This window comes from Osmerus mordax, chromosome 13 (genome assembly GCF_038355195.1).
Source record: "Osmerus mordax isolate fOsmMor3 chromosome 13, fOsmMor3.pri, whole genome shotgun sequence".
NCBI lineage: Eukaryota > Metazoa > Chordata > Actinopteri > Osmeriformes > Osmeridae > Osmerus > Osmerus mordax.
In genome coordinates this window covers 3,571,003-3,587,632 of record NC_090062.1, presented here as the reverse complement: position 1 = coordinate 3,587,632, position 16,630 = coordinate 3,571,003, and the positions used below count along the sequence as shown (strand labels likewise).

The 16,630-nt window shown below is 45.5% G+C and overlaps 1 protein-coding gene across 1 annotated transcript; it reads right to left on the bottom strand.

The window, feature by feature from the left end:
- Positions 1-62: 62 nt before the first annotated feature.
- On the bottom strand, positions 63-15,939 carry scube2 (signal peptide, CUB domain, EGF-like 2). Its single transcript, XM_067248710.1, has 24 exons — positions 15,788-15,939; positions 15,188-15,304; positions 14,800-14,925; positions 14,300-14,434; positions 12,865-12,990; positions 12,639-12,755; positions 12,241-12,270; positions 11,896-12,024; positions 11,123-11,239; positions 10,863-10,985; positions 10,394-10,510; positions 10,031-10,153; positions 9,512-9,628; positions 9,133-9,220; positions 8,808-8,932; positions 7,967-8,134; positions 7,348-7,554; positions 4,373-4,543; positions 3,448-3,615; positions 2,958-3,119; positions 2,498-2,695; positions 2,037-2,189; positions 1,846-1,925; positions 63-1,417 (listed from the first exon to the last, which is right to left on the bottom strand). Exons 1-24 carry the CDS (start codon positions 15,873-15,875, stop codon positions 1,271-1,273), a joined length of 3,132 nt encoding a protein of 1,043 aa, XP_067104811.1. The 5' UTR covers positions 15,876-15,939; the 3' UTR covers positions 63-1,270.
- Between the last annotated feature and the right edge of the window lie 691 nt (positions 15,940-16,630).

Genomic DNA, 16,630 nt, shown 5'->3' with positions numbered 1-16,630 from the left:
AACCAATCATAGGCCTTTTATTATTCATTTAGCATAAAAGTAAAAGAGGTATGAAACCAAAACACAAGAATACTTTTATTCGCTTTATTTACAACATGTTAAATGTACAAAAAAATATAGACATACATTTATTTACTAAAACATAAGTGAATATAGAGCAATTCTATTTTACAATCCACTCACTCCGTCTCACGACTGGCTCACCCTCGTAATGGTCTGCTTTTGAGTATGAAGGCTACTCCATCTCTCCATTTTAAAAACAATTTGTGAGTGAATAGTGTCTTTGGTAGCTGTTGGTGGTCCTGGTACATTAGTAATTTGACAGAGCAAGGTCTTGTCTATTGTCCGGTTATAAGGCAAAACCATGATTTCGAGAGAAAAATTATAATTAAGCATGATCTTGAAGCAGCCACCATACATGTGAGTATGTGTTAATGTGTCAGAGCTACTAATACCAGGAATGCAGTTAACTACAATACATTATCATTATCACAGACTTTTTACATCATATACAAAACATTCATAGGAATAATTGCTTTTGCAGTGTCACTACATTCCTTGTAGTGCTATAATGTTCCCAGGATAAGGTCACATTTGTGCTATATTTGTTTTGCATCTCATTCAGCCAGTTATCTTCTAAATGTGAAACAGGAAACTTGTTAAGTATGTTATAAGTACACACTATCTATCTTGTTGACATTCAGTATAAATCTCACATAACTAATGTCAGGTGACACTTGCTTTCTATGCTATTGGTGAAGATATAGATACATCATGAATTTTCATGAATATATTTACCAGTGTTCAAACTGATGCATTCATATTGCTAGAAAACTAAAGGATATCTTGAAGCTCTTGGGCATCACCAAACAAAGGTTGGATTTATAAGCGGTTTGCAAGTTCAGAGTCAAACATTGAAAATACTTTTCAGAATCAGCATTCAACATTCAACAATCTCAAGCACATAATTTGATGATCCTACGGAAGCAAGAGCAAGGAGTGGTGTCAGAACCTGCCACTTTGTTCCAGAACTAATCGCTTTCCTCAAGTTCCAACAGGAAATTACTGTGAGAAATGTCTGATTGGTTTGTTTCATCAAAATAACTACATTAAGTGTACAGTCCACTCTTGTCATCAATCCTCATAGGACAGGATAACTAAATGATATGTGTGTATTGGTCAGTGGAGAATATAAAAGCTGAAGCCAGTAACTAAGACAGAAACTGTTCATGAAAGTTCCACAGAGTAAGTTGGTGGCAACAAATTGCTTCTAAGGACGTAGGAATCTCAAGACTTTGGAGCGTAGGAATCGGATGAAGGATTTGGGAAACATTTCTTTTGACTCCTGTGCTGTGTAGTTGAAGAAGTTCTGTGGATGGGCCAAAACATCAAACAGTGCCTTCATTAGCTTCTTGTCCTGCAAAAGATACAGACACACAAGTTAAGATTCTAAATATAGTTTGTAGTATGTCAACAGAGGACATCCATAAAGATAAACTGGAGTCTAAGGGTTCTTTGGAATATTTTAAGAGGCTGGTATCTTTACAGCAGTCTGAAGAAGATTGCTGCTATTCACTTCCTCATTGTCACATAGGCCATTTCATTGTTGTTTTTACTTTATTTTTATTTTTGGTGTCGACACATTGTTTTGTTTTGGTGATGTTTTCAGGTATGAGAATGATTACTCTTAAAAAAGACTTGGTACTCAAAGGATAGAAAACAATAGATAGAAATAGAAAACAATGTTGTCGCCACAAGAGGGCCCTATATGCAAATATAAGTGTGACTGTGGATAATACAAAGAGCAAGGTCCTATGCATTTGGGGGAAATAAAGCAGATTTCACCTTGAGAATTTCCTGATGATTCTCCGATGCATACAACCTTCCGTCTCTGACTATGTCTTCTATTAGTTCCTGGTAGTCTTCTGAAATGCATAGATTGGCAGTGCATTAGTTCATGTATCCCTTTTTTTATCTCTGCTATTCATAAATTGAGAAAAAAACAAGGCCTTCCCCAGAGAACGTGAGTTTCTTACCATCATAGGTGACGTAGGGAACCTGGAAGCCCTTCCCACTGTTCCCCTCATTGGATCTGAACTGGATCCACAGCCTCTTGGAACGGGAGGTGAAAGCAATGGGCCGTTCGTATGTCTGGCACGTCTCATAAGTTGTCACAGAGTTGGGAAGAGCTGTGCAATCAGGAAATATGTGCATGTGTCAGACACAAGAACAACATTAAGATCGGGAGCCCTAATGTTATATTGCAACCTCGTAAGGGCATTAAGCTCTGTCCTATTGTAAGTGCATCACCTCATAGAGGCGCTAACATGCTATGCAGCCTCAACTGCCAAACCTGACACCTGACATCTTTCAAATTCCAAAACACTGAATTCATGGCCTATTGCCACCTACAATTCCTCGCCACTTACACTTTAGCACGCATACACCATGATACACCCTGCTGACCTTCACACACACATGCACATGCAGCACTCACAGCTCTTCCTCATGACCAGGTAGTCTCCACACTCGTCCTCAATAGGGAGGAAGATCTCTGGGACCACGATAAGGATCCTGCGTTTAGGCGGGGGGTTGATGGTCCAGGTGCACTCCACGTTGGCCGGGTAGTTCCCCGGGTAGTTGGGGGACTCGATGTAGCCAGTGAAATCTCCCAGCTCTCCTCCACACTGCCTGTCTGTGAGGTAACAGCATAGTGTCAAATAGTTTACGCTGTTCTAGGGCAGCAACGCCAATTATATGCAGCAGCACTCCATTTGGGTCACCAAGCAACATGGCTCTCGTGAGTCCCAAGACAGGAGTTGAGCCAGGTTTACGTGTTGTCCTTTACTCTCTGGAGTGTTTTATTAAGTCTATAAAGTCATTAGATACAGACATGCTGTCCCTCTCTTTCTTTCTCTTTCAGAAAGCCGTCGTGCGTACTCAAACACTGAACATACTTTTGCACTGCATGATGTTGGTGGAGCCGTCAAAGTCAGTAGTGGTGTTCCCTGGACATGCGGTGCAGTAGTTCTGACCAAATTCCACTTGGTAGGTGCCCACTGAGCAACGGATACAGCGGTGTGTACTGGTGTTGTAGAAGTGTCCGGGTGAGCACTGGACTACATGAGCAGAACAGAAAAAGAAAAAAAAAGTTGTACTGGATTAGGTCTTCAAATACAGCTTGGAATGTGTGTATGTGTGCTTCTGTCAAATGTAGTTGGAACTCGGATCGAGTCTGTTAGCATCAAACAGTGCGCTGCAGGGGGCAGTAGAGCTCACTTTCAAATAAAGAAACATGGAACTCTGTATAATCCTCCACCAGCCTCCCATACATGGTACTATGATGTTACGATGCAACACGTCAGTTAGTGACGGTGCGTTGGGGCATGCAAACACAGTTCTGGAGCCAGGCTTGGTGCAGCTGGAACGTGAAGAGGACCTCCTCACCTTTGGTCTCACACTCCTGGAAGGACACGGCTCCGTGGCGTTTGGTGACCAGACTCCCTCCACAGGGGAAGCAGGAGGTGCGACCCACCTCAGGCTGGTAGGTGCCCAGGGGACAGGAGAAGCAGGGTAGGAAGCCGTCATGGGAGTACTGGCCAGGGAGACACTGACCTGGGAACACAAGAGTATGAGGCCAGTTCTGATATAGCAATACACAGACACATACTGAAGTCTGTCAGGTCAATAACAATGTTTTGCTCCATGATAGCCCCTATAAATTGGAATGACAGGGAGTTAACCGCCTGACATTCTATCATTGCAGGACTATCTCGGACCAGAGCAGATGTCATTCAGGTGATGTCATGTCTGTTATCTTCCTCTGAACAACCTCTCTCATATCTTCTGAGTGACTTTAACAAACTGGCTGCCCCAGAGACTCCAACGATAGCTCTATAGCTCTCTCTGTTTAGTCTATCTTTCAGAGAAGCGGGAGATGGGATCAGACAATTCAGCCACAAACTGGCCGTGATAACAGTGTTTGCGGAGCTGAAAAAGTGGTGGCTCAATTTTTCTTTTATTCAGAAGTGGGTAGGGGCCGGGTGTGTGCCTGTTTAATTCAAACAGGGCTTAAAATGCTGTAAGCCGAGAGTTCCTAGACGTTATACAAAGCAGAACATCTGCTGGCGAGATGCTTATCAGGGCACCACTCCTTTCTGGGGAGTCCATACACATAACAGGATGGGATTTGGAAAGAAAAACCTTTAAAGGTTGGTTTTAAAAGATTTGAGTAAACATAATGTTTTTTTTCTGGCTCCAGTAGCAGACCAAAGTTAGTCCTATTTCCTTTTGAGCACGCCAATAATGGTCCCTAATTATTGATATTCTGACCTGGACTATGTAGTGGTTCAGGTTCTGACTTGTGCCTTACCGCCACACTCTGAGATGTTCCGTGCTCCCACAGTCTTGGTGCCTCCATGCACCTCGGGCCCCGGACAGAGCTCGCAGGACATCTGCCCCTCCTCATCTTGGTATGTTCCAGTTGGACACAGAACACACCTTCCCTGATCCCCGTCGTGGTACGTTCCAGCAGTGCAGCTCACTAGCAGAACGAATGAAGCAGAAGGGTTGGATAAAGATGCTGCCCACAAAAACACACCTCACACATACACGGCTTCCAAAGCAAAGCTCTCCCCCTCTCTCCCTCACACACGCAGACACACGCATATACAAAGTACTCGAGCGCACCACAGAGGCCCAGTGTTAAGCTGTTAAAAAGGCATTGCAAATCGACCTGATGCAGCTATGCAAAAAATCCAGACAAATAAGAGCACAGAGCTCCTCCACAGCTGCCTTTGTGGCCCACATCAAACAGGCTCTTATACTTCACATAACATGGTTGCGCATCGCCAAAGAGCTCTTAATACCTTCATAAGCACCCTCACCCCTACCAAAGCAGACACTGGGGCAAGTCAAAGGGTAGTTTGCCTCTTATCTCTCTAGACTGCATAGGCCTGATTATAGGGATGTGCACCATTGGCTCTCATTTCTCTCTTTTAGGTTTTCTACCTTCTAGAAAGGCACCTGTAATTAATTTGTGAATTATTGTGTCTGTCTGGGGGTGATGTCAAGCATGTTCATGAGTACCTAATCATCTCTCTCAAAAGCAGAAATCTTTTTTGTTGTTGTTCTGCTTCGAAATGTCCCTCGGTAGAATCTGAGCTGTTTTTCGAGAGAGAACTACCGTTAATGAGGCAACATTGACCAAGCTTTCATGCACCGCCATTATATATGCCTCTGCAAATTGCTAGACTTTCTTCAGAAGAAAGAAAATGTAATTCTCTTAAGGGCAGTTCATTTTTTCTGCCTTTTGTTTATGCTGAATGACCATAAGGAGCCACCATTGCATTGTCTCCTCCAGCTTTTATTTGAAGGAGGGAGAGAGGGAAAGAAGGGAGAGAGAGTGAGAGTGAGAAAAAAAAACCTTGAAGCCTTTCAGATGCAAAGAGGCAATTCTATAGAGTCCTCGAATTGATGGCCCCAAAGAGGTTTAAAAGACCTTTCACCTCTATTCAAATCCCCAGCTCTTGCCTATTTGATGACATAGGCAAACACTATGGTATCACAGTAGTAAGGAGCTGAACCCAATAAAAGGGGTCATGGTTCTGAATCTCCCCATTCTGCCTGTCCAAATCGCTTCTTGCGCCTATCAAGCAGAGGCCCAAACAGCTGATGCTAATTGATTCCCATGGTGTAGCTGAAGTCAATTCTCCTCAGCGGTTTAGTGGCTGGGGTCATGCAGAGTGGCCCTGGCTGAGGGGGGATATAGCACTCAAACTGCCAGCTTGAATCAACAGCACTTCCTAAACATCTCCCATGTAAAAACAAACATGCAAACAGCTTCACAACACTGTTCTAATAGACTAGACAGGCACACAAGTGTTCACAAAGCAGCTCAATGCTCAAGACTCATTCACAGCATCTCAGACACCTCCCGACACCAAGCTATGCTCCAGGCTACTGATTTGTTTATAATAACACATTAAACCACTTTCAATGCACAACACGATTGTAATTTTTTTTTTTTTGCCAGAACCAATACAAAAGCCACCAAGTAGTCAAAATGACTACTTAGAAAATACATTTCCACTAAAATGTGAAGATAGGGGCATTGCCGTGAAACATATTAACACTAACTACCTGGTTAGAGTTGTCTGACTACTATTTGTATGACTTTAAATAGCAACATGGGAAATGAACATTGGCCGGTTCTCTCTTAGGACAGCTGAAACCATGTTGTTGTGGGGGGATTTCTTACCCTACTGAGGCACTGAGAATGAGCCCCAATGGGATTTACAATGGAGTGGGCAAACTGAAAGGGCTAAACTGCACTTAGTGAGCTAAGCCAGTGGGGGAGGTGGGGTGGAGGGAAAAAAAATATAGCTTCTTTATAGAGCTGAGGGTTAAGGCTCCCTTTCAGCCCCTCGACCAAATTACATGTCTGCACCCCTGCCTTGTCCAACAGGCAGCTTAATGATGATCTAGGATTGTAGTGCAGGACAACCTTGTAGCAGAAAACTTTGTAGACTTAGGAGATACAGTCGATAAAACTTACACACAGTATTGGGTCATTTAAGTTCAGGATCAGACCTCGCCCATGCCAGAAAGAGAAGGTCACCTGCTTACTGAGAAGGTCTGTTTCAGAACGCCTCTTTGTGGAGAGAGAAGCCTTGAAAACTGCAGCCAGATGTAGGTCTAGGTTTAGACTAGGGTCTTGGGGGCTAAATTAATGACCATTCGGTTGGAAAGCTGGTATTTCGAATCATCTCAGCCTCTCATACTGGCCCCGGCAGAGCCAGGCGGAAAGCCGCCAGCGCTAAGCTGGCTGTGAGGCCCCAAACTGGGGGCACACGCTCGTTTGAGCCAGAGAAAACACATGCCAGCCTCCCCTCGCTGTTGACAGTGTGCCATTAAAGCTAATGGATGTTTTCCCCACCATGGGCAGTAAAATGAAAAAGGACCAGGGTGCAGCGGCGAGCACGGAGCCGCCATCACACCTTGGGCTGCACTTCATCCCCCGGAGATGCTGGAAGATCTCTCGGTCAACAACAGCCTCTCTGTTCTCTCTCTCTCTCCGAGCTCGCGCTCCCAACTCCCTCCCCTCAGCAGCTCATTACAGCACGTCTGCGTCCAAACATGGCCGTCATCTGGCCAACACCTGCTCCAAATCCAATCATTAAACCAACATGTCTAAATATATATCACTGGCATGGACTATTTCAATTACTTAAAGACATGACTATGAGCCGCTGCTCAGTGTGTCCAGCAGGACTGCCGGTTACTGGGCTGCAGTGGTCCATCGGTCAGAGAGAGACACAGCTAGCTCTGTAAAGGGGGCTCACTCACCGCACTTTCGGTCCACCAGCACCTGTCCTGTCCCACAGTGTTCTGGCAGGTCCACGGGCTGGGCCAGCCGTTTGGCTAGCTCGTAGTCGGAGCCGGCAAAGTGGAGGTGGAACTGTTCTCTGTTGATGGACTTCCTCAGGGTACGGATGGTCTTCCTCAGTCTCTTCTCTGAGCGTCGACGAACACAGCCCAGGTCACAGCTCTCTGCTGAGAGAAGCAGTCAATACCAAAACTGGCTTTGGAAAACGAACACCGCAAAATCCCAACACGCACATTCAAAGATGCCGACTGGTGCTTGACTGGGATTGGCAAACCCAACGCACACACACAAACACACTCATGCACATCCTCTCGCACAGACTCTTTTGAACAACCCGAGGAGACCCCAATACTTCCACCCGGTCTCACACACCCAGAAACTACCTCAGCCACGTCAAAACAGGAGATACTTTAACACGTTGTCTAGTTAAGTGAAAAACAGCAGGAGCGGAGAGAGAGAGAGAGAGAGAGAGAGAGAGAGAGAGAGAGAGAGAGAGAGTGAGAGAGGGAGAGGGGAAACATGTGGCAGCGTGCAACCCCGAGGTTTGAGGTCACAGGCAGGTAGGGCAGAGAGACCAACCTGTTACCTCCTCTAGGTTCACATCCAGCTCAAACTCAGCGGTGATGGAGGAGCCGTCTTCTTCCCCCGCCTTCCTGCCGTGGCGGCTCCGCAGACGGCGGCCAGACGAGTCGCAGTGCAGGCTCACGTAACTGAACTGGACGTTCTCTGTGAAGGGAGACCTGCTGTCTGTGAACACACACACACAATTCAGTGTTCAGTCCTCAATCTTTTTTTGTAGAAACGGGTTATGGGAATTATATTCCAAACAAATACTTGAATAATGAATAAATAATCCTAAAATTGGCTCTGAGCCACTGTGATTTCTCGGGGTTGAACATCCAGTCTTTTTCTCAGTCCATTTGTTACTTTTGGACGGAGTGTTGGAGGGAGGAGGGGTTAAAGAGAAGAGACTGGGAGAATGTCCCTTTCTAGAGGCAATTGTGTCTTTTCATATGACACTAAGGGATGTTAAACACCATGCCGGAACCTTTTGAATAAACAAAATAATCCAACAATCGGAAGTCCGTTTGATTGATGGCTGGGTAGGGCCAAGCTGAAAGGCATGCTATGGCTAATTACATTTTCCCCTGTCACTGTGAGACAATGTGCAGTGCTGAGACATTCAAAACATTTTGGACCATACTACTTCCCCCACATATTTCTTTCATATTTGGCTCCCTCACAGTTTCCTTCTGCTCAGCCCCAAGGTCTGGTTTCTTTTATTGACATTGTTGTTGAAATGTAGGCACTTGGAGGGAAAACCTGCATTGTTTCATCACAGTTACAGGAAACTGTTGTAATTCAAATCTGTCATTCCTATTTGGAGGAGCTTGGGGAAATGTGTGAGGGACTCCCATACCTGACTGAGCTGTGCTCAACGCCTCTCTCAGCCTGTCCTGACTCCGCTTCAGGTTGCACTTTCCCGGGCCAGACTTAAAAGTGGCCGTGGTCTTAATCCGTGGAACACTTGACACTTCTGATCCGACACAACAAAGGGGAAGAATAGCTTGTTAATCCAAGACAAACAGGAAAAAAAACCCTCAACCTCCATATTGTCCCGACGTACTGAGCAAATGTAAAGCTTGAGTGGGTGTCAAGTAGTTTTCCCTGTGAGTGTTTGCGAGTTTGTTGATGTCACGGAGTGCTCCGGTCTGCTGCAGTTCAGTGATGTTGTGTACTTGCCCGTGCAATACGAGCCACTGTTGTTCCTTTGTGCTCCAGACAGGCAGGGCAGAGGCATTCCACAGGTCACTGTATAGGAATCCCCAGTCCCTACAAACACACACAGGGGCCATGAGACAGGCCAGCCAAGACAAAAGGCAGGGCCACAAAAGCCAACGGCAAACAGTCGGCGTGCCGGAACATGAGGGGCTGCTATGCAGCCTCACGTCGCTAACTGGAGAAACCTAGGGACTGCAGAGAACCTCAGTACATAGTGTACATTCACTTTAGAAAAGAGACGTTTGTGTGTAAAAAATAAATAAATGAACCTTTGGGATAGAACGGCTGTTTCAGGTCGCTTCTGAATTTGATTGAGTGCTGCTGAGTGACAGGTTAACTCACCACTGCTGATGTGAAACTGGGACTGGCAAGTCAGGAAGCAGCTGTCACCTCCTTCCAGCTTGCTGCAGTTCAAGGTAGGTTTAGAGGGGGGCTGTGCAGGTTGTAAACCCTCAGCCTCTAGATAGAAACCACAACAAACTCGGAGGTAAAGAGAAAACGTTTGACTGTGGTCGACTGGAGGAAGCACAAGAGTAGACGAGCAGGAGGAGGAAGTGGTAAAGGAGAAACAGGAGACTTGAAGGAGTCACAGAAGACAGTAGAAACAGCAGGAATGACTTTCAGGGTTTTTGGCCTTGTTTTGAAGCGAAACACTAAGACAGAGAAGAGCCAAGAAGAAGGAAACAAACTGAACTCAAAGTATCTCCTGTTTTTGGAACCCCAAGACTGACTCGCAAAAAACAACAACAATCATTTTACATTTCACATTCCCCAGAGGTCAACTTCACATCACAGAGTACACATGCAAACACACACCACACACACACATACACATCATAGCATCTGTGGGCACTGTCTTACCAACACAATCCTTTTTGTTCCAGTGCAGCTTATAACCAGGGTGGCATTGGCATTCAAACCCACCCAAGGTGTTCTCACAGCCCTGCTCACAACCTCCATTGTTCACGCTGCACTCGTTTATATCTGAGAACAGAGCAGACAAATCAATATCATGATTACACACCATCAATAATCGCCATTTGTCTTTGATTTCCAGAAGGCCAACCCACAACCTTTACCAGGAATGCCATTGTCTTCAGTACACCGTCCGGTGCATTCAATGCACTGCATCGAACTGTGTCGATCTAGGTCATCGATTCTCCTCGAGAGAACATGACAGTGACTGTCAACATGGAGGCAGTGTATGGCAGGCTGCCCTCTTACCTCCACAGTGGGCCAGTCCGTACAGGGTGTAGCCTTTGTTGCACACACACTCAAAACCGCCAGGGGAGTTCACACACGTGTGATCACATGTCCTCTCGAAATAGCACTCGTCTATATCTGCAATCAAAAGTGCAGTGATGACAGTCACCCACACGCCTCATTAAGAAGGTTTCCCTCCGGAGAAATACAAACCAGACACATCAAATAGTTGTTTTATCAGGATTCGCATGAGGTATTGGGGATTTCACTTGCCGAGGGATCTATGTGCGTTGTGGGAATGTGGCCAAAACGTGAAGCTGTATTTGAGCACACGTTAAGGATCTTCAGAGGAATCTGACAAGTCGATACTGGCACCATTGTGTACGAATGTCCCACCCTGTCTTATCTCCCAGTACACACACACACACCGCGTGCACAGACACACACACACACACTCTCATACGGGTAGAGGGGTGATGACGAAGCCTACCTTGGCAGGAGCGCTCGTCAGTAAGCAGTTTGAAGCCCTTTCTACAGTGACACAGGAAGCTGCCAATGGTGTTCTTGCAGAAGTGTTCACAGCCCCCGTTGTGGAGCTCACACTCATCGATATCTGAGAGAAAGAACATCGTGAGAGTGGTGCCTGAAGGGAAGGCCACAGATGCATTCAGCTGACTAGCGATGCTGAGCGGTATACACTCTCTGTCAGATGAGATGGGGGCGGGGTCTAAGCCTGCCTGTGGGTCTGACCTTTGCAGGTCTTGCCGTCTGGCTGCAGTGTGAACCCCACAGGACAGCTGCAGCGCACGCCCGTGGATGTGTCCTTACAGGTGCAGTCACACCCGCCATTGTTCACAGCACAGGTCTCTGAAAGGCAAGGCACGCTGGGAATAAACACTCACATGCACAGCATCATGGGAAGGGTTATTAAATAACTATGAACTTGCATTGACATTGGGTGGGTGGGCTTTTTTGATACGTGTACACCAATATGTACTCATCAACTATTTGCATTCATCAAACCCACAGACACTGTTAAGCAGTAACCTTGTAGGTAATAATGTGGTACTTTGGAGGGCAATGTGTAGTGCTTTCTATAATGGCGACCAAGTCCTGTTTTACTATGTTAAAATGCTGCCACAGCACCACATGACTGACAGTGCTAAATGCTGAAGACAACCCAACCCCAATCCTGTCCAAAACCAAAGGAAAACATGTGAAATGTACCACTCTGTTACAGACGCGTAGCTCCTCAGAGGGAGAAATCACGGCTGAGAAAGTGTGAGTCCGTAGTCATTTCACAGTTTGCTCCAAAGCCTGAGGAATGCCCTGGTTTACTGACTATCCACTTCTCTCCTTTCCAAACACTCCCGGTCGGCTTCTGGCAGCTCAGCCCACCACAGTCATTCAAGCAGTCAGACTGACAGAACCACTAGCCTGGCTTGTAGTGTATTGAGAGCCTGGTTCCCGGTGTTCTACCAGAGCTGTACGTACACCTTGGAATCGTGTCAGTGTTATTTTACCCATAAGCAGCCTGCGTTTGACCCGCTTGTCCACCTCGGCGAAGGATGTGGCGTTGTGGTCCGACGGCTCGGCGGTGGCCTCGTCTCGCTCTGGAACACACACACAGAGAGAGACCCAGAACGTCACATCTAGCACAACGTTGGGTAGACTGATACAGTAGCTATGGTTTTGAGTGAGAGCGCGAGGGGTCCTCTGTGTGTGTGTGGTTCCTCTCTGTAACCGGCTGCATGTTTACTCCTGAGCCATACAGTATGGACAATCTCTGTGTGTGGTAGATAGTTCAGGACATGGAGCTGGGAGATGGATGAGGAGACAACGCAGTGATAATGCTGGAGCCCACACACACTGCTGGCTGAACCAACAGGCCTCCCCTACTTCTTCCACGCATATCTGATGACTGATCCTTATCCCAACCATGGTGTGGCTGGGGTGTAAATACGGATGAGTCATCCGGCTAGGTGAACTTAGAAAGCTGCTCCAACACAGGAACTATTTCATCCACTGTATTTACAACTTAACTTGAGTTCGGTTTTTATGTAGCATGGTTTAGGTGCAGATCCATGGGCGTATGTGAAGTCCTCTGTGACACTGCTTGTGAAAAGGGCTATACAAATCTAATTTGAGTTGAGTTGACGTGAGTCTCAATAAGCAGGAAGGTGTTTGCATTGAAAACAGCACAAGCTGTTTATATCAGCAGTTAGAACTGTGTCAAAGTGTCTGGGTGCAGGAGGTCATCTCTTACCTACACAGGTTCTCCCATCAGGATGCAGGGTGTACCTCACGTGACACCTGCACGTTGGCCCCTGCTCTGTGTCCTCACAGGTGTGCTGGCAGCCCCCGTTACCATGGTTACAGGTTACTAGACCCATAACAACGACAAAGAAACGCAGGTCAGTTTAGGTCAGAGGCGCCTGGCTTGTACAGTATGTGTGTTTGACCTGGGTGGGGTGGGTTGCAGCGACACGTACGGATACATCCTCTCTGGTTCCTGGCCAGCTCAAACCCCGGGCGGCACTCACAGGCCACGCCACCCTTGGGAGTCTCCTTACAGATGTGAGCACAGCCATGCTCCTTGTTCATACAGCTGAGGCCCTCTGGAACAGAGGGAGAGAGAGAGAGAGAGAGAGAGAGAGAGAGAGAGAGAGAGAGAGAGAGAGAGAGAGAGAGAGAGAGAGAGAGAGAGAGAGAGAGAGAGAGAGAGAGAGAGAGAGAGAGAGAGAGAGAGAGAGACAAAGAAACAAAGAGACAAAGAGACAGAGACAGAGAGACTCAGAACCTGCTTGAAAACTGAATTATCGCACCCCAATAGCCGAAAATTAGAGGACTTCAAGACACTGAATGTTCAGCACCACTCCAGCTACACTCATAATCTGCAGGCCATGACGTTTACAGTTGGCCTCTGATCCGTCGTATAATGGTGTTATACGCTGACTTGAGATCTGCAACAGGCCTTTTAGGCACAGAACAATACTGCTGCTCAGGGAAGCCTGGTGCATTCATCTGGCTGACAAACGAGGGCAGTGGACCCATTAAACGTGCAGCTCCAAATGGAGCCGGTTGAGGCGATTCAAAACAAAGAGCAAAGCCACATCGGCAGGATGAATGAGAGTTCCCTCAAAGGCGTAGTGAGAGTGCTGGCAGATCCAGCCGAGGAGCTGTTCTCTGAATGGACCTGAGGTGAAGTAGATGTTGAAGAGCTTAGGCTTCTGTCCTGTTTAGCTTTGAACACATCTGTCGGTTCATTTGAGTTACTCCTGGCAATTCCCCACAGCTGTAGGATTTAGGAATATACTTTGACGCAAAGCAACACTGTGGTATTTACAGTAAAACCATATTCATCAGACCTATTAACCGTCCAGGAATCATTCGACTTCTTCTCTCCAAACCACTGGGAACTGCTCCTACATGCACAGCAAATCCTTAAAGGTGTAGGCGTTTGGCGGGTTTGCCAAGAGAAAAACCAATGGTGTGGAAAGCACTTGCATCTCAACAATACTGAGAAGCAACCGACACATAAAAAAGGAGCTTTATTCTCATCTATGACACAGGCCACAAAGGCCCAAGTGTTGCAGTTATTAACTTGTGTTGTTCCCAGGGACACAGGACTTCTTTTCCCACAGTGTGGGTTTGCAGATGATGCCTGAGATGGGATCCGACTTAAAAGCTGTCAACCCTCATTCTGCTGTCAATCACCACCTTGTGTGTGAACATTTGATCATTAGCTCCATAATTCGCTGCTCTGCCCCTGACAAGGCTTATACATTTGCACCCCCACAGACCCACACTGACACACACACACTGACACACACACACACTGACACACACGCACACAGACAGACAGACAGACTGTTTCCATGGCATTGGATAGAACAGGGGATGATCTATGTATCTGCAGTCACTCACCCACAGAACGTTGAATACAAGTGTGCTGGTTGTCACTTAGGAAAGATCCTTCTTTACAACTGCATTCATAGCTGCCCATGGTGTTGACACATGTATGCTGGCATCCTCCATTGTTGAACACACACTCATCCACATCTGCAGTGATAACCAAAACATTACATTTCTAAACCATGAACATCCATTCCTCATAACCTGTTAGACATGGTAGGCTACTGTAACTCTAACATTTCAAACACAGCTAAGAGTTTTCTAAGCTACCTGCCACAAACCTGCTAGGTAAAATAAAACCTATAAACCTATGACCAACTGTTTATTTAGATTTTTGCTCAATAAAACAATTCTACAAAATGAAACTAAAAAACTGTCTTCATTTCATATGCTAATTGTCAAGTACAGCGCCATTCCTGACGTTTTCTTTTTCGACCATGTGACATTAATTTGAATATAGGTTGTCGACTTATATTATACTCCTTTACACCTTATAGTTAAACATCTCTTACCCAGACAATTATGTCCATCGTGTGCTAAATTGAATCCATCATGGCAAGTGCAACGATAATTGCCTGGTATGTTGTTACATTCGTGCACACAGCCACCATTGTAGTCCATATCGCATTCATCAATGTCTAAGAAACGGGATATAATTCAAGATCGATGAAGGTTCGCCATTTGAGTATTTGGTGTATAAAACTAGCCACAAACAGTTTGAACACTAAATATATGTAGTACTGAGAGATCAATAATATGTAGCCTAGTTACTGTTATGTTTAATTTCAGTGGGGGTACTTTAAATGAATGTGTCTGTTGTAACTTTAAGGATCACCTAATGTGTAAGTAATCTGATGAGAGGAGTCATCGCTTCACTGTAATTACCGAGTATATAATTACCTTCACAGTGTTTACCATCCCCTTTAAAGCCTGCTTTACACGTGCACTTGTATGAGCCTTGAGCATTCTGACAAATAGCGTCAATGTGACAGCCATCACTTCCCTCTGCACATGGGTCTGCATTGAAATCACACCAGGTTGTTTAAATACCACGTCCTTATATCATCTAAAAATAAGACTTGTTCATTACTCATGCCAGATCATAGTAATCCATATCCAATCATAAAGGAATATATCATGAGTACATTTGATCGTGTTTGTTCAAAGCTTATGGGATTGGATTTTTACAAAGAATCCATCTTATTTTATATTCACACTAAGAAGACTCTTCGTTCTGAATTCCCAATAAGATGCTAGAAACAAACATTTTCCAATCGTAAACGGTTAGTCGGTGAAATAGCCTACCTCACAAACACAAAACACATTGACTGTGTTCGAAAGGCAGCATTTGTTGTCTATCATATAAATAAAATCGATCTGTAATTCTGCAGAGGTATGTAGTAGTTGGAAACTAACGCATTCACTGGGAAAACAACAACATGAGCGCAAACAGTCACTTAAGCGTGCGTAAAAACAGTCTATGAAACTTAGAAAACGTACCTCGGTTCTCTGGAAGCGCAGCGCTTTGGCGAGTATTTAACAAGAGCAAAAACAAACAGAAGTCCCTTGCAATACAAATAGCTCCCATGGTGATATGATCCAAGTTTAGAGGTCTCCTCAAAAGGACGCGTTTGCACTGAAGTCGTGACCAAGTGTCCGCCTCATTTTCATTCTTGCCTGTCAATCGACTTCACAAGGGGCTTTAGAAAGAAAAAAGGTGTGAGTATGTGTGTGTGTGTGTATGTGTGTGTGTGTGTGTGTGTGAGAGAGAGAGAGAGAGAGAGAGAGAGAGAGAGAGAGAGAGAGAGAGAGAGAGAGAGAGAGAGAGAGAGAGAGAGAGTGCGAGAGAGTGCGAGCGAGTGTGTGAAGACGAGAGAAAGAGAGAGAAAGCGCACTGATTTATTCCGTCGCAGTTTGAATTATATGACGTTAGGTTTATGGGTAGATTTTCAATTTTGCCTTCTGGTTTGGTGTACATGCAAACGCAAACGCAAAGCTTGGGAAGAAAGATTAACTCGTGTAGGCTGCATCTTCATGGTATCTAACGTCCCAGAAAGTGTGCTCTTTCTCTTCCTCTCCCTGGGTTTATAAAGCGGACAACTCTGAATGCCCAGGCCTCGAAATAATGGTGGTCGTAAATTATCCCATTGTATTTCACACTTGACTGCTCCAGACTTGTTTAGTCTTTGTCGATGATCAAAGTGCCATCCTTTTGAAATCCGTCTGTTGTGTAAAATTCGTTTGTGAAACTCCGAGCGCACGCTAGGCCAGAATGTATCGAAGTACGTAGGTCATATAAATCAAAGATCCAGCCATCCAAGCCTACTCAAGCTTTTATATTAG

What these genes read in the sequence shown, in the direction of transcription:
- scube2 (XM_067248710.1), bottom strand. Translation starts at nt 15,875, where the DNA reads ATGGGAGCTATTTGTATTGCAAGGGACTTCTGTTTGTTTTTGCTCTTG. An exon ending in TGCGCTTCCAGAGAACCGAG is followed by an intron (nt 15,305 to 15,787) that starts GTACGTTTTCTA and finishes ATTTCAATGCAG; the next exon opens with ACCCATGTGCAGAGGGAAGT. An exon ending in TGATGGGAGAACCTGTGTAG is followed by an intron (nt 12,271 to 12,638) that starts GTAAGAGATGAC and finishes GCGTGGAAGAAG; the next exon opens with TAGGGGAGGCCTGTTGGTTC.